At 65.3% G+C, this 15443-nt stretch overlaps 11 protein-coding genes across 11 annotated transcripts; 5 read left to right on the plus strand and 6 right to left on the minus strand.

Annotated features, from left to right (window-relative positions):
- Positions 1-58: 58 nt before the first annotated feature.
- MICPUN_78394 (predicted protein) lies at positions 59-844 on the plus strand (the record flags this gene model as incomplete). The annotated part of the gene is made up of 1 exon (XM_002499596.1): positions 59-844. One exon carries the CDS (start codon positions 59-61, stop codon positions 842-844), a length of 786 nt encoding a protein of 261 aa, XP_002499642.1.
- A 142-nt stretch (positions 845-986) lies between these two features.
- Positions 987-2862, minus strand: MICPUN_78796 (predicted protein; the record flags this gene model as incomplete). Its single annotated transcript, XM_002500078.1, has 2 exons — positions 987-2615; positions 2773-2862. The coding sequence occupies 2 exons, from the start codon at positions 2860-2862 to the stop codon at positions 987-989; spliced, it is 1719 nt and encodes a 572-aa protein (XP_002500124.1).
- A 637-nt stretch (positions 2863-3499) lies between these two features.
- On the minus strand, positions 3500-4339 carry MICPUN_98875 (predicted protein; the record flags this gene model as incomplete). The annotated part of the gene is made up of 1 exon (XM_002500079.1): positions 3500-4339. One exon carries the CDS (start codon positions 4337-4339, stop codon positions 3500-3502), a length of 840 nt encoding a protein of 279 aa, XP_002500125.1.
- Positions 4340-4532: 193 nt separating this feature from the next.
- Positions 4533-6020, plus strand: MICPUN_56024 (dihydrouridine synthase-like family protein; the record flags this gene model as incomplete). Its single annotated transcript, XM_002499597.1, has 1 exon — positions 4533-6020. One exon carries the CDS (start codon positions 4533-4535, stop codon positions 6018-6020), a length of 1488 nt encoding a protein of 495 aa, XP_002499643.1.
- Positions 6021-6026: 6 nt separating this feature from the next.
- On the minus strand, positions 6027-8029 carry MICPUN_56023 (hypothetical protein; the record flags this gene model as incomplete). The annotated part of the gene is made up of 1 exon (XM_002500080.1): positions 6027-8029. The coding sequence occupies one exon, from the start codon at positions 8027-8029 to the stop codon at positions 6146-6148; it is 1884 nt and encodes a 627-aa protein (XP_002500126.1). The 3' UTR covers positions 6027-6145.
- A 371-nt stretch (positions 8030-8400) lies between these two features.
- On the minus strand, positions 8401-9108 carry MICPUN_98873 (predicted protein; the record flags this gene model as incomplete). The annotated part of the gene is made up of 1 exon (XM_002500081.1): positions 8401-9108. One exon carries the CDS (start codon positions 9106-9108, stop codon positions 8401-8403), a length of 708 nt encoding a protein of 235 aa, XP_002500127.1.
- Positions 9109-9660: 552 nt separating this feature from the next.
- On the plus strand, positions 9661-10878 carry MICPUN_68256 (ATP-binding cassette superfamily; the record flags this gene model as incomplete). The annotated part of the gene is made up of 1 exon (XM_002499598.1): positions 9661-10878. A coding segment is annotated over one exon (1218 nt), but the record flags the coding sequence as incomplete, so codon positions are not given.
- A 290-nt stretch (positions 10879-11168) lies between these two features.
- MICPUN_107716 (predicted protein) lies at positions 11169-11718 on the plus strand. The gene is made up of 2 exons (XM_002499599.1): positions 11169-11216; positions 11331-11718. The coding sequence occupies exon 2, from the start codon at positions 11332-11334 to the stop codon at positions 11656-11658; it is 327 nt and encodes a 108-aa protein (XP_002499645.1). The 5' UTR covers positions 11169-11216; position 11331; the 3' UTR covers positions 11659-11718.
- Positions 11719-11815: 97 nt separating this feature from the next.
- Positions 11816-13822, minus strand: MICPUN_56020 (predicted protein; the record flags this gene model as incomplete). Its single annotated transcript, XM_002500082.1, has 1 exon — positions 11816-13822. The coding sequence occupies one exon, from the start codon at positions 13820-13822 to the stop codon at positions 11816-11818; it is 2007 nt and encodes a 668-aa protein (XP_002500128.1).
- Positions 13823-13964: 142 nt separating this feature from the next.
- Positions 13965-14409, plus strand: MICPUN_107715 (H+-or Na+-translocating f-type, v-type and A-type ATPase superfamily). Its single transcript, XM_002499600.1, has 2 exons — positions 13965-14092; positions 14192-14409. The coding sequence occupies exons 1-2, from the start codon at positions 13995-13997 to the stop codon at positions 14304-14306; spliced, it is 213 nt and encodes a 70-aa protein (XP_002499646.1). The 5' UTR covers positions 13965-13994; the 3' UTR covers positions 14307-14409.
- Positions 14390-15280, minus strand: RAB. Its single transcript, XM_002500083.1, has 2 exons — positions 15196-15280; positions 14390-15007 (listed from the first exon to the last, which is right to left on the minus strand). The coding sequence occupies exons 1-2, from the start codon at positions 15241-15243 to the stop codon at positions 14441-14443; spliced, it is 615 nt and encodes a 204-aa protein (XP_002500129.1). The 5' UTR covers positions 15244-15280; the 3' UTR covers positions 14390-14440.
- Positions 15281-15443: the final 163 nt, after the last annotated feature.

Here is a 15443-nt window from a genome sequence, read left to right on the forward strand (position 1 = left end):
TTTTTCACAACGTCCGAGAAGTTCGGCGGCGTTCAAAATCGTCAAGGCACGCGACACGATGCCGCCGGTGTTCAGGGGAACGGATGACAAGGGGAACCCCATCGGGACGAACGTGACGTTCTGGAAGGCGGTCAAGGCCGGAGCTAAGGACAAGGCCGGTAAGCCCTTGTGGTACAAGAAGGGCATCCAGTACTGGGACGGCGTCGATGCGACCGACGACGGCGTGCTCGGAGGGTACGGGCACGTCAGCTCGTTGGACGCGCGGGAGAACTCGGAGTTCCTCGAGGACGTCATGGGTGAGCACCTGGAGGAGGCGAGGGACGACGGGCAGAAGTTGGTTTCGCTGGACTGCGGCGCGGGCATCGGGCGGGTCACCGGCAGCTTCCTCATCGACCACTTCGACGAGTGCGACCTGGTGGAGCCCGTGGCACACTTCATCGGCAAGGCGGAGGAGACGTTGGGCGGTGAATCCAAGCGACCCGACGGCCACAGGTGCGTCAACTTCTTCGCCGAGCCCCTGGAGAGCTTCACGCCGGAGCCCGGGCGGTACGACGCGGTGTGGATCCAGTGGTGCGTGGGGCACCTCACCGACGAGGACTTTGTCGCATTCTTCAGGCGATGCGCCGAGGGGCTCAAGCCGGGGGGGATGGTATTCATGAAGGAGAACAACGCCAAGGATGGGTTCGTCCTAGACACTGACGACAGCAGTTTGACCAGATCGCACAAGTACTTCATGCACCTGTTCGAGGATCAGCTGGGGTGGGAGGTGGCGAAGCACCGGCTGCAGAAGGATTTCCCAAAGGAGCTCTTCGGCGTTCGCATGTACGCGTTGCGGCCCAAGTGACTCGACACACGGCGCAGTTGAGACACGGCGCCTCACCCGTGTTCTGACAATCCCGTAGCCAATTAGCTAAGCGTTCCTACTGCTCGTACAAACTCGATGCGAAGAGTCGACCGCCCGACCCGCGACTCCCAACTCTCGCGACTCAAAACGGCGAAGGGTCCATGCCGTCGCCGTCCCAGTTCCCATCCTGCATCCCCTCCTCCTCCTCCATGCTGAGCCGTATGTACTCCTGCCTGGCGAACCTGTCCCATTCCGTCAGGTGCGGCTCCTCCCGTTCCTGCCGAATCAGGAACGGGTCCCTGGTCTCAAACGCGATGAACTTGTTCAGGTTGAAGAGCACGTTGAAAAAGTTACCCGCCAGCTTGCAGCGGCGAAGGTCCCTGAGCGTGATCCTGCCGGGAACCTCCGGGTGGAGCATGTCCGACATCTGGCAGAGGATATCCTCGAACAGCACGGGCTCCTGACTCAGGCACTCCATCCGCTGCAGCTGCTCCTCGTAGAAGAACGAGCATTCGCTGGGACTCAGGATCCCGTCGCCGTCCAGGTCAACGCACCGCATCCAGTACTCGAGCGCCAGCGGGTTGCCCTTGTCCTCCTCGGACAGGACGAACCAGCAAAAGTCCTCGTACCCCATCTTGCCGTCGACGCCGCTGACGAACCGCCGCGGGGCCTGCGAGAACACCCTGTCGACGGCCCTGTACGTGAGCGCGTGATTACCGTATCGCAGGAGGTCCTCCTTGTCGATGAGGAAGTCGTGGTCGGTGTCCAGCTCCCAGAACTTGCAGTAGATGACGTAAAAGTGCTCGTAGGAGAAGTACTTTAACACCTTGTTGATGTCCTCCTCCTCGTCCACGTGCGTCATCGCCTCCAGCAAGTTGGACCTGCGCATCTCCCGCAGGGTCATCCGCCCGTTCCAAGCCACGTTCACCTGGTAGAATATCCTGTAGGTGACAGTCTCCAGGTACCGGTCCTGAAACTCGGGCGAATCCTTGAGAAACTCCAAACCGGGGTGCGTGTCCAGCACGCACCGCAGCACGCTCCGGAAATCCTGGTGCGTCAGGTGCGGGATGTTCAGCCCCGAGCCGTTTGCGTCCCCGCTCTTCTTGTCGCCCCTGAGCACCTCAAACACCCTCGCGTTGGGCTCGGTGTACTTGCGCAGCGTGCCGTTCCAGTACTCGGTGAACTTTGTCCACGTCACCGGCGCCGGCTGTCGCGCCGGCGCGGTGAGCGCGCCGGGCGCCGCGGACGCGTCGGCGCCCGTCGGGTCCTCCGCTATCGGTTCCGTCCCGTTGACGCGATGCATCAGCAAGGGCGCAAAGTACCCCGGCAGCTCGCACACCTCGCGGGTCACCTGCACCATCCCCTCCGCGTCGAGTTCGCCGCCGTTGAAGAGCAGCGCAGCCTCCGCCAGCTTCACCGCGCTCTGCTCGTCAGAGTACGCGAGCTGTTCGCCGCCGAAATAGAACCGGGGTATGACGTCGGCGGCTCTTTTGTGCACCTTGTGCACCCCCTGGCCCAGGCCCTGGCCCTCCTTCCCGCCTTGAACGCCCCCTTGGGACCTGAACCTGGCGGGGGAGATGGGCGAGCCGGGACCCGGGGGCGTGTGCGCGCCCTTCTGCGGCGACAGCGGGGGCGTCGCCAGCGACGGCGCCGCGGAGAAGAGCGCGTTGGTGGACGACGGCGAGAGCGGCGACGCGGACGTGGGGGTCTGCGGGAGCGTCGGCGCCTGTAGGGGGCGGCCGGCTTTGGCGTCGTCCAGGAGGTTGAGAACCTGGGGGCGGGGGACGGGCGGGGAAGAGGAGGTCAGGAGGTCAGGAGGAGGTCAGGAGGAGGTCAGGAGCGCGGCGGGGTTGGTTTTATTTTGGGTCCACGCAGCGGGCGGGTGTCGTTTCTGTCGGATCTCGTTTGAAGCGCGGGTCGGGGCGCACCAGCTTCTGCGACTCCGGGGACGAGAGCCAGTTGAGGAAGAACTCATCGAGCTTGAGCTTGGACGACGGAAACCTGTTGACGTTGTTCATCTCGTTGCCTGGGCGCGTCGACGGGGAAGGGGCCGCGGTCAGCGCGCCGGCCGGTCGTTGCCGAGGAAAACGAAACGCAAAATCGGGAGGCGACAGCTGGGCGTCGCCCGGGGACGGGCCCCCGAGAGTCGGCGCGGGTGCGCGGGATGGGGCCTCGGGTTGGGTTCGTCGGCGTGAGGGATGAACGGGATCGGTCGTGAACGCACCGGAGACGTCCATCAGGGGCACCCGCGCGTCACCCTTGACGTTGACGTGCAGGCCGTGGGACATATCCGTCCGTTGCGAGGGGGACGGGGGATCGCCCGCCTGATTCGACCCGCGCCTCTTCGGGCCGGAGTGGCGGGTCCCGCGGGCGGCGAGGGATAGGTCGACGTCGACCGCGCGGTGCGCCAGATCCTGGTGGTCCCGCCGGGCTGTCTTTTCACCCGGACGACGTGACCCTCCGTCAACTGGCGGCGCGCTCGCGGCTATCGGTTGTTTAGGGGCGGAAACCGTTCGTCGCCAGTTGATTTTAAAACTTGATGCACAGTGGAGCAGTCACGGAACACGCGTGATTGGGGAAAATGGAAAATACTTCCGGACATTGACACATCGTTCATGGTCAGGTTTCAACGAAGTATTTGCCGTAAATGTTATTTCAGTTGCGTCCCCTCTTCTTGGCGGCCTTCTCCTTCTCGGCAGCCTTCGGCTCCGGCGCGGGCGCGCTCTGGGCGACCACCACGAACGACCTGGCGCACGCCCTGAGCGCCTCGCCCATCTCGGACTCGAACCTACCCTTGTCCTCCTCCGCGGTGAGGGTGTAGAGCGTCCCGTCCGCGACGACGAGGACGGTGACGATGACCCTCTCGACGCCGATGACAGTCTTGGTGTACTCGGCGGTGTAGTAGACCAAGCCGCCCGGGCCGACGCGCTCGTACGCGTCCCTCACCTTCTTCTCGGGCGTCACCTTGTTGAACGGGTTGCTCGCCTTGCGCTGCTCCTCGGCGGCCACCAGCCTCTCCGCGGTTTCCTGGGCGGAGCCGATGTCTCGCACCGACGTGATGCCCCCCTCGGGAACCTGCTGCTTGGACAGCTGGATGGTGTTGCCAGCCTGCGTGGGCCTGGTGTCCTTGAGGAGGAGCACCGTGGGGGACGCCACGCCGTTCGCGGGATTGGCCAGCGGAACGTTAACCTCGTCGTACACGTCCGGCGCGATGAGTTTGTACGTCTTGAAGTCCCATTCGCGAGTGCCGATCGCGTCGTCCGCCTCGCCCGCGAACGCGGGGGGCGTCGCGACGACGTTCAGCGTCGCGGTCGACGCGAGCGAGGCGAGTCCAATCGCCAGCGCGGTGCGACGGGGCATGGATGCCTCGTCGGCGGCGTCTCGGGACGCGAGAACGCGCGTCACGGTGGCGCGACGATGACGTCGGGTCGGCTCTCGACCCGCGACGTGCACCACGCGGGGAGGCGCGACGGAGGAGGCGAGCGAGGCGGACATGCTCGTCGCGGGGTCGAGGCTGCGAACGTTGGGTGTTGAACGATGCTTGGATCGAACGAGACCGCGTGAGGATCGCCTCTACGCACGTTCGTGCGTCGGACTTCTGTGAGGAAGCGAGTCCATCTGGAGTGGATATGATAAACTGACGTGGCGGAAAAGTCACTTTATAACCAAACCCTTCCCGCGCACCGTCATGGCGCTCGTGGCCCCCCTGCGGCTGCCCGCGCGCGCCCTGCGCGCGGGTATTTCCTACCGCGGCGGCTCCGGCGCTCGTCGCGCGCGCCTGGCGGCGGCTCCGGCGCAGACTCGCCACCGCGCCACCGCCGACGGCTCGGTCGCTCCCGGCGAGGATGCCACCGCCGCTTCTTCGACCGCGACCGCGGCGGACGCGCCCCCGACGCCAAAGCCCCCGCACGTCGACGGCAGGCGCTCGTATTCCGACGTCCCGACCGGCCTCGAGGACTCCCCGACGCGGCGACTCGTCACCGAGGAGCAGCTCGCGTCCTTCCGCGCCTCCATCGCCAACGAGCTCCTGCTCGCCCCCCTGACCAAGGGGGGCAACCTGCCCTTCCGCCGGCTCTGCGTGGACTTCGGATGCAACGTCACGGTGTCCGAGATGGTGTTCGCCAGGTTTTTGCTCAGGCGGAACCCGGTGGAGAAGGCGAGGCTGCGCAGGCACCCGTCGGAGAAGCTCTTCGGCGTGCAACTCGCGACGAATCAAATCGTCGAGGGCGTCAACGCCGCCGCGCTCGCCGCGGATGCCGGCGCGGACTTCATCGACCTCAACTGCGGGTGCCCCATCCACGAGACGTGGAAGCGCGGCCTCGGCGCGGCGCTGTTGAAGAAACCCAAGAAGCTGGAGCGGCTCGTGCGGGGCATCGCGGACGGGACGAGGTTGCCGCTGACGGTGAAGATCCGGCTCGGCGCGGGCGGGTCGGAGGCGCCGGCGCGTCAGCTCGCCGAGGCGGTGGAAAACGCGGGCGCCGCCGCGGTGATCATCCACGGGCGCACCAAAGAGCAGAGGTACACGCGCGCCGCGAACTGGGACCTCATCGGGGAGATCCAGCGCGAGAGGGGGATACCGGTGGTTGGCAACGGGGACATCCTGACCCACTACGAACACCGCGACAGGCTGGCGAGGTCCGGGGCGCACGCCGCGATGACGGGCCGAGGCGCGCTCATCAAGCCGTGGATCTTCAAGGAGGTCGCCGAGGGTGTGGAGTGGGCGCCCACGCCCGAGGAGCGCGTGGAGGTGTACCTGCGTCTGTGCTCCTACTTTAAGGAGCACTTTTTCACGGATGAGATGGGACGCGGGCGTTATCTCGAGTTTATGCCGTGGCACTTCGGGTTCTTCTGCAGGTACCGACCGCTCCCGGAGGACACCTACGGGGCGATGGCGTCGGAGCACCCGCTGCTACAAACGAGGCTCGGGATCGTCGCCGCCGCGGAGCAGGCGTCGGGCGCGGACCTGCCGAGGATGGAGAGGCTGCTGCGGTGCGAGAGCGAGGAGGCTCACGTTCGGCTGAGCGAGGCGCTCTGGGACGCGGACGGATCGTTGGATAAGGCGCTGGAGCTGTTCGAAACGATCGCAAACGACGGTTCGCTGGAGCGGTGGGAGGCAGAGGCGGCGGCTTCGGACCGGGACAACGGCATGGGTGGCGGAGATGCCATTCGAGGTTAACGAGCTGCGGCAACTATGCCTTTTGATATTGCCTCGCTTGCTTCTTATGCTGCTAGGGGTTCCAATCGTCGCATCGACGACCGCGGCTCCCCTTTCGATGTAATAACATCTTCCTCCCTCTCCGTTCATCTTCTCGCGGACGGCGGCACAAACGCGGGCGCAGCGGCGTTGAGCCCGCTCTTCAGCGAGAGAGTTCCCGCCTTTTCCGTGACCCCATTGACCAACTGTTTCACCGGCGATCCGAGCTCCTCCTCGCTGAAGCTCCCGCCCATGCCCCCGTTCTCGTCGATCCTACCCAGCGTCACGTCGTCATCATCGTCTTCCTCGCTCTCCTCGTCTTCGGCGATGATCCTGTCCATCTCCTCGCGTTTTCTCGCGACAATCTCCGCCGCAGCCAGAGCGGCTTCCGCGTCCACCATCAGCGACGGCGACGTGAACGAAAAGCCGAGGAAGGCGTCGTTCTCGTTGGACCCCGGCGTCCCACTGGCGCTGTCCACGGCGGGCTTGTTCGTCCACATGTCGTCGAAACACGCGGTACACATCTCTCCGTCGACGGTAGGCCTGAACGGCGGGGTAACGTCCCTGACCTCAACCTTGGACCAGTTGACCCCGTTGAAAAATTTGTGGTTCTTGACGTTCTCCGTGCCGTTGGGCCCAGAGCCGATGCGCCTGTCCTGCTGCCTGTCCAGCAGCGCCTTGATCAAGGTCACGCACTCGCCCGGCAAAAAGCTCGGGATCTTGAGCTTAGCCGAGCAGATCGCCTTCTGCACCGCGGGCTTGTTCTTTCCCCGAAACGGCAGCTGACCGGTCAACATCTCGTACATCAGAACGCCCACGCTCCACCAGTCTGCCGTCTTCCCGTGTCCCTTCGCCTCCAAAATCTCCGGCGCCATGTAATCGATGGACCCCACCAGCGAGTTCGTGCGCTTCTCCGAGTTTGGGTCCTGGATCTTCGCGAGGCCAAAGTCCGTGAGCTTCACGTGTCCCTCGTTGTCGAGCAGGATGTTCTCGGGCTTCAGGTCGCGGTGCATGATGTTCAGCGAGTGCAAGTGTCCAATGGCGCAGCAAATCTCCGCGATGTAAAACCTGGTGAGCGCGGTGTCGAACAGACCCTGGCGGTACAGCCAGAAGAACAGGTGCCCGCCGTTCACGAAGTCCATGATGAGGTAGAGCTTCTGCGTCGTCTGGAACGAGTATCGTAGCGTGACTATGAACGGGTGGTGGATCACGGTGAGGATGTCGCGCTCCGCCTTCATGTAGTCCGTCTGCTCTCGCTCGATGATGATCTCCTTCTTCATCACCTTCATGGCGTACACCGATCCGGTGTCCTTCTTGCGCACCTGGAACACCTTGCCGAACGCGCCCTGTCCCACGAGGCAGAGCATCTCGAAATCATCCGGCGTGAGCCTCTTCCTCGCCGCAGTCGGCTTGCTCGGGTCGACCCTCGTGGTGTTGAGCAGCAGACCGGAGTCGATGCGTCGAAGCGACCCGCCTCCCTGCTCCGAGGTGAGGCTCGACGTGAGCAGGGACTTGGTGAGCGCCGACGCCGGCGCCTGCGACCCGGCGGGAGGCGCCGGGCTGGTGTTCGGTCCTCGCGAGGGGGAATCTCCGGGCGCGTCGCCGCCGCTGGCGATTTTCGCCCACACGTCCGACGCGCTCGGCGCCCCTGACCCGGGATTCTCCGCCGGTTTCGGCGCGTCGAAGCCGCTCGTCGTGCGCACGAGGTCCGCGTCGCGCGTCGGTGTCCTCGGGGGCTTCCCCGCCGCCGCGTGCAGCTGCGTCGCGGTCTTCTGGACGCTCTCCGCGTGGACGTCCCTGCTCGGGCCCAGCAGCGAGCGCCTCGCCTGCGACCCCTCGGGCGCGCGCGCGCCCTTCAGCGTATCTTGCGTCTCCGCCGCTGCCTTTGTGGGGGTGTCGCCGTTGTGGAAGAGCTCGTCGAAGTTCATGTCCTCCCCGCCGTCGTTGGGCTCCGCCTCCACCACCGCGTAGTTCGTCTTGACCGCCTTCATGCTGTGTTTTCCGAGCGTCGGAACGATATCCAGGCGCTGACCCGCTCGAGCCTCCTCCTTTCCGCCGCTGCGCTCCACCGCACTGCCAGAACGCCAGGGACAACTCGCCTCTCGCAGCGAATGCCCTGAGTTCAGGTGGCGTCGGCGGTGCGGGCGACGGTTTGGCCTTCGTTCTCCCGCGTTCTCATTCGTTGCGCCGCCGAGACGGCCTCTTAGCCACGAGAAGGGAATCTGATGGACATCTGATTCGTGCAAAAATACCCGAAATATCCTGACTGTCGCTCCATACAAAGAGCGAATTATGATGCTTAATGCGATTAAGCCTGAAGTTCGCGCTATGTGCTTGTTAGAGTGCTGCTAGTTGTCTACGACTACTTCGGCCGGTACTCGAAGAACCACAGGTCTTCCTTGTCCTCCTCGGCCACGCCGGCCACGGTAAGATGCGTGGGATCTCGGAACAGAGCGCCGCACTCCTCGAAGAACGCCAGGTCGTGCATCAACTTCTCCCGGCTAAAGTATGCCACCAGACAGATGCCGTCATCCTTGACCAGCGCCCGCATGGTCCGCGCCAACGCCCTGGCCACATCCGCGCGGTGACCGTATAAAACATCGGAGCACACCACCACGTCCCTCTTACCCACCCGCGAAATCTGCGTCTCGTCGCCCCACGCACACGCCGCGACGTCGACGGTGGATGAAGACGACGACGCCGCTTCTCCGCCTTCATCTCCAAAGCCATTCATAGACGCGTTGGTTCTGAGGAGCTCGAGCTCGGATGGGAGGTCCGTGAGCGTCACGCGCGACGCACCGAGCTTCGCCGCGACGACGCCGGGCAATCCCGGCCCGGCTCCCAGCTCCACGACGTCCCTCCCCGTCACCAGCGTCGGGTTCTCGCAGAGGAACTGCGCCATCGGGAACGCCGCGTCCCAGCACAGCCGCGCGGTGGCGTCCCTGTCCTCGCCCGCGAGCCCCAGGTCCTGCCGCACGGTGACCTCACCGATGGAGGGGTGATCGAACCTGATCGAGTCTACGGTGTGGTCCACCTTGACCGCCGCCGTGCCCGTACACGTCGCCATCATGGTGGGTGCCCTCCGTTCTGCGGCGCTCTGCGGGACAGCCGAGTTTTCCGAACCGCATTAAAGGTTTTAGTAACCGCTCGTCCAACATGTCTGCTGTTCCAGATCTGGAGCTTTTCGTTAATTACCAAAACCCTCGCCCATTGTATGAGAACGCAGTCGGAAATCGCCAGAAACCCTGTAGCGATCTCGGTTGCCGGGGAGCGGCCGAGGATAAGACGTGGGTGGCGCCGTCAAGCGGTGCACTCGATCGCGCGCGGCACTTCCCCCTCGCGCCCCCGCACGTCGCGTGTGGAGCATCGTACGCAGCGTCAGGGACCTACAGTCCCGTCGCCCACGAGCATGTCGAGCGTCCGCGCGACCGCGTCGCCCGCATCCGCCGCGGCGGCGGCTGCGAGGTCCGCCGCTCTGACAAAGAGGGTTCCCGGAGGGTCGCGAGGCGCCCACGGGAGGCGCGCGCCCAGGACCGCGACCGGCGCGGTGGCCAGCGCGGACGCCTCCGTCGACGTCGCGAAGGTCGAGGACGGTTGGATCGCGGGATCCCTGGAGAGGTGCGCGTCCGGCGCGGGCGTCGAGGCGCTCCGCTCGCGCGCGATCGAATCGCTCAAACGCGCTCGCGTGCCCAACAGCAGGGTCGAGGACTACAGGTTCACCGACCTCGCCCCGCTCCTCACCTCCAAGCCCGTCGCCGCGGATCCCGCCGCGGCCTCGAGCGTCGACGCCGCCGCGTGGACCCTCGCGGACGCGGACGCCACCCGAGTCGTCCTCGTCGACGGCGCGTTCAACGCGGATGCGTCAAACGTTACAGGGGCGAACGACGTGGACGGGGTTGTCGTCTCCACCGTCTCGCTCGGGGCGTCGTCGGGGTTCGCGATCGGCGAGGTGAGCGCCGTGCGGGGCGCCGGGGTGTTCGCGGAGATCAACGCCGCGACCGCGTCGGATGCGGTCGTGATTAACGTCCCCGCGGGTAAATCGCTCTCCGCGCCGATCCACATTGTCCAGCTGTCCACCTCGGCGGCGACGAAGGATGGGGAGATGTCGTCGTCCGCGCCGCGCGTCGCGGTGCACGTGGGCGAGGGGGCGTCCGTGTCCATCGTCGAGGAGTTCGCCGCGGCGGGGGGCTCGGAGGATGGGGCGTACTGGCACAACGGCGTGTGCGAGCTGGTGCTGGAGAAGGGCGCGAAGGTGACGCACACGATGGTGCAGGCGCAGACCAGGGCGGCGGTGCACACCCGCGCCACGCACTTGACGCAGGCGGAGGAGTCCGAGTACAAGCTCGCGGAGATCAACGTCGGGGGTAAGCTCGGCCGGCACGACCTGGGCGTGACGCAGCTGGGCCCGAGGACAAACACCGAGCTGGCGTGTTTCAACCTAGCGGGCGAGGGCCAGTGCCTGGACCTCCACTCCAAGGTGACGCTGGACCACGAGGAGGGCACGACGGACCAGGTTCACAAGTGCATCGTCTCCCACGCGTCCGGCCGCGGAGTGTTCGACGGGAACGTGCAGGTGAACCGGCTGGCGCAGCGAACGGACGCGGGGCAGATCTCCCGCAACCTGCTCCTCGTCCCCAAGGCGACGGTGAACGTCAAGCCCAACCTCCAGATCGTCGCCGACGACGTGGTGTGCACGCACGGGTGCACCGTGTCGGACCTCGAGGAGGAGGGGCTGTTCTACCTGCAGTCGCGGGGGCTGAGTCCCGCCACCGCGCGCTCGCTCCTCGTCGCTGGGTTCGGCTTGGAGATCGTGTCCAAGGTTGCGCACGACGACCTCAAGGGACGCGTCGGCGCGCTGGTGCGCGCGTCGCTGGACAGGGACGACGTCGTGCTCGTCGCGTGAATTATTAAGCTCGTCGCACTGTGTTATTAAGGAGACTTGTTATCGTCATCACTCTCGCGATCGTTTCCACCCGCTTCGACGCCGCCGCGCTGATGAGCCCTCGAAAGTCATCGATAGCCCGGGGCCGACCAAAACGTACGTGGGACCGACCAAAACCGAGCAGCGTTTGAAACTGATCCTACTAGCTAGCCGAGATCTGAGTGACGGGCCACTAAACAAAGCGCCGGCGGATTCGCAGCGCACCTAGAAACCTTAGACACCGAAACAAAAGACAGGTGAGCGTTCCGCCGTCGTCACCCTGTCCGTGAATCCGCGGCACGGGCCGCCTTCGAACCCCGTCCTCGAGGCACATTTTTTAAATATGAGCACCCCCCCCTTCCAACGCGCAGGATGGACACCTCCGCCCCGTCCCCTCGCGTGAACGGCGAGCTCATGGGCCGCTTCATCGGCAAGAAGGTTCTCCTCGTGGGTAAGAACGAGGGCACCGACGGTTCCACCATGACCGTCCGCACCCCCGACGAGAAGACCGTCACCGTGCAGCTCGCGGCAGGCTCCCCAGCCCCCGCGACCGCCTACGTGGAGTTTGAGGGCATCGTCGACGGCGCCGGGGCCATGACCGAGACCTCCCACGTTGACTTTGGCGATAACTTCGACATGTACACCTACAACGAGCTCACGAAGGAGGCCAACGGGCGCAGCCAGGCGCTCTTCATGTGAACGTAGTGCGAGGAGCGAGCCGGCTGTGGCGTGATGGATGAAATGGAAAATTCTTCGTTGAAACGTCGCGTCGTTTGTGCGCCGGTGCACCGCGTTCTCCTCTCTCGTTCGTGTCCCTCCCCGTGTTCCTCCCCGGAAGTACGATTCCCGAATTCCCTCACGCCGGCGTCTGCGGCGACGTCGACGGCAGGGCCGGCAGGTCGATGCGACGCGTTCGCCTCTTCGCCCTGATCGAGCTGGCGAGCGCACCCGCAAAGGCGGCCAAGACGACTGCCAGCGCCACCGCGCCGAGGGTGATGCCGAATATCTCAAACCCGGAGTATCGACCGGCGCCCTCCTGGAGCGCGCCGGCGTCGTCATCGATGAACCCCCCGTCGATGTCCTCCACCTCCTTCCCCTCGGCCGCCGCGTTGACCCCCGACGACGTCACGTCATCGCCCGCAGCAGACGTAAAATTCGTAAAGTTTGCCTCCGCCTCGGCGTCGTCATCCTTTGACTGTTCGATCTCGCACGCGTCGCCGCTGAACCCCGCGTCGCACATGCACGCGAACGTCGAAGCGTTCGTACCGTCGAAGTCGCACGTCCCTCGGCCGTTGCACGCGCTCGTTCGCGCGTCGTCCATCCCGGGGCACGCGGCTGACGTGCAGTTATCCTCGGGGAAGCCAAACCCGGGGGCGCACGCGACGCAGTGTCCCGCGGGCTCGCACGCGTAGCTGTGCAGCCTGATCGTCACCGACGACGCGGACGCCATCTCCCTCAGCAGCTGATTGCCGTGGACGGCGCCGTAGGACACGGTGGGTATGAGGATACCCGCCGGGTCGTGCGACGTGACCCAGTTATCGGCGGCGCCCTCGTCCATCCGGTCGTTGACGATGATCGCGGCGACGGCTCCCGCGCGCTGGCACGCCAGGGTCTTGGAGCTGAAGAAGCACGAGCCGCGGACGACGACGCATATCTTGCCCCGGACCTCCTCGGGGTTGATGAGGTCGCCGCAGGCCTCGAGGTCAAAGTTCCCGGGGTTGTCGGCGACGCCCTGGAACAAGACGACGTCGCCACTTTTAGAAGACTCGGAGGAGGGCGCGTCCGCGGCGGCTGACGCGTTTACACTCAAAAACCGCCCCGGGTACTTCCTCACGTCGCCCCGGAGGTAGTAGTAGTCCTCGTCGTTTCGGTCCGGGTGGCTCCTGCCGAGGACCGCCGTTCCGGCGACGGCGCCCTGCCCGCGCGCCTGCGGCAGGTCCAGCACCCGACCCGACGAGTGCGAATCGCCGAGGTAGCACGACCGGCCGATCCTCGCGTCGTCGGCACCCTCGGCACCCTCGGCACCCAGCGCTTCCTCCTCCGAGGTTCGTACCAACGTAAAGGCGCGGCCCTCGGTTGGCGTCTCTTCGTCCAAAGTCCCGCAGTGTCCGTACGCGGGTTCGTAGATGTCGGCGACGCCGAGCGCCGTCGGATACCCGTCCGCGCCCGTCACCGGACCCAGCCTCGTGTACGCGTACGTCCCGGCACCCTCGGCACCCGGGTCGGCACCGCGGTCGGCACCCTCGACGGTGACGTCCATGAGGAGCTGCTCATCCGCGTGCTCGCACCGGTTCCATGGGTTCGGCACCCTGGATCCCTCCAGCGCGAGACGCAGCGTGAACCGCGCCAGGGGTTGGCCCGCGGAGACGTGCACCGCGGCGTAGTAAACTCCCGGCAGGACGTTGCCGATGCGCACGCTCGCGTCCGGTTCGTCGCTGAAGGACACGACGCCGTCGATGTACCCACCGTCCTCTATCGTGGGCGGGACGCCGTACTGCACCGCGAGCTCCACCTCGGAGCCGACGCCGAGGTGGTCGACGGTCGGGTCGGTCGCGTTGCCGTGCTTCTCGAGGGCGAGCGTCGCGTCCTGCGCGACGCAGTTGACGGCGAGGCGGAAGAGCGCCACGTCGCCCACCGCGAGCGGTGCGTCGAGGTGGACGAAAGGGTTCGGCGCGTTCGGCTCCAGCGGATACAGGCGGTGCGAGCAGTTCACGCCCGCGTGGCCGGGCGGACAGAGACGGGTGGAGGAGGGCGAAGAGACGGGGCCGGACTCGGCGTCGGGGCCTCGCGGCTCGGCGTCGGTTCCCGTGAGGGACGCGACGAGCAACGCGGCGAGCGCGGCGCGATACACCTCACGACGCATCGTTCGGTCGCGCCGGGCGCCGGGAGCTCTGCCGGCGGCGCGCGAACACGTCGGGGTCGTTGTCGCCGGGCGGGCCAAACGCGTGAGAGAAAGTCCTCGTGGAGTTTCGTCGTTCAAACTCGTCAGCTCCCAGAAGTTTGTGCGCGAGCCTCGTGGGAAGGTGGCGGCCGAGATGGGGGGTACCATCTTTTGGGGCACCACCTTCTTCATCGCCCTGGAGGTTGGCTTCTACTTTTTCGTCAACACCACCTGGAAGGCGGGCGACAGACAGTGAGTGATCCTCCCGCCGCGGCGCGCCTAGGGTTCGTTTTCGCGCCCCCATCTTCCGACGACTGAGACCCGTCACTTCTCCCTTTTCCCCAACGCCAGGCTGCAACACCTCCTGTTCGCCACGTCCGTGTTCTGTTGCTGGATGATGTGGGCCATCATCTACATGGCGCAGATGAACCCGTTGGTGGTGCCGGTCCTGTCGGGACCGGAATGAGAGACGTCCCCTCACGTGACGAGGGAATCAATAATGTCAGCATCCTCCACCCGTGTACGTTGAACCGAATAGCCGCCGCATGTAACAACGATGAATAGACCTCAAATGGCGCCACCTCCTCTAATTTTCGCTAGCTAGCACGCGCACGACGACGCCGGGGGCGCGGGAGCCGTCAGCTTCACGTCCACGAGTCGATCCTCCACCTTGGCCGCGGGCGCGGCGGGCGCCTCCATCCCCGGCAACGCGGCGGCGATCTTCCTGAACAGCGCCTTGACGTTGAACCCAGCCTTCGCGGACGTCTCGATGAACATCACCCCGGCTTCCCTCGCCCGCGCGTCCCCTTCCTCCACGCTGACCTCCCTTTTGTCTGTCAAATCGGTCTTGTTCCCGACGAGCACGACGATGACGTCGCTTCCCCGTTCGGTTCGGACCTCGTCGATCCACCGGCTCGTGTTGGCGAACGAGCTCCGACTCGACACGTCGTACACCACCACCGCGACGGAGGAGTCCCTGATGTAGCTCGGGATGAGCGATCGGAACCGCTCCTGCCCCGCGGTGTCCCACAGCTGCAGCCTGACGGTGCGGTCCTCCAGGTACATCGTCTTGGACAGGAAGTCGATGCCGATGGTCGCCTGGTAGCTGTTGTCGAACTTGTCGTACATGAACCTGGAGATGATGGATGTCTTGCCCACGCTCTGATCCTGTCGGTGTTGGGTGGAGGAATGCGGCGGGTAGGGTGAAACCAAGTCAGCGGAGGATGCCGAGTGGGCACCAGGGGAGGCCGCGGGTGGCGGATTTGGGCGAGGAATAGACCGTGGCGCGGGTGCGATCTGGGGAGGCCGACGCGCGAGTGGCGCGAGGGCTCGGGGCGGCGCGGGGGATGACTCACCCCGAGGAACACCAGCTTGTACTTTGCCATGGGCGTGACCGTCGACATCGCGCACTGGCCTCGCTGACGACCCCGCTATGACGCGCCTCTCCGTTTGAACCAGGAGACAACTGGCAAACGACTCTCCGTCAGCGCCGAACGAAGATCCGAACGATTCACCGATGAATATTGAAAGCGAGAATCGATTAATTTCTTTGAAACGATCAAGTTTTTGAAACCAGCCTCCTTTCAAAAATCATGAGGCGGAG

This window comes from Micromonas commoda, chromosome 2 (genome assembly GCF_000090985.2).
Source record: "Micromonas commoda chromosome 2, complete sequence".
In the NCBI taxonomy this organism is placed as follows: domain Eukaryota; kingdom Viridiplantae; phylum Chlorophyta; class Mamiellophyceae; order Mamiellales; family Mamiellaceae; genus Micromonas; species Micromonas commoda.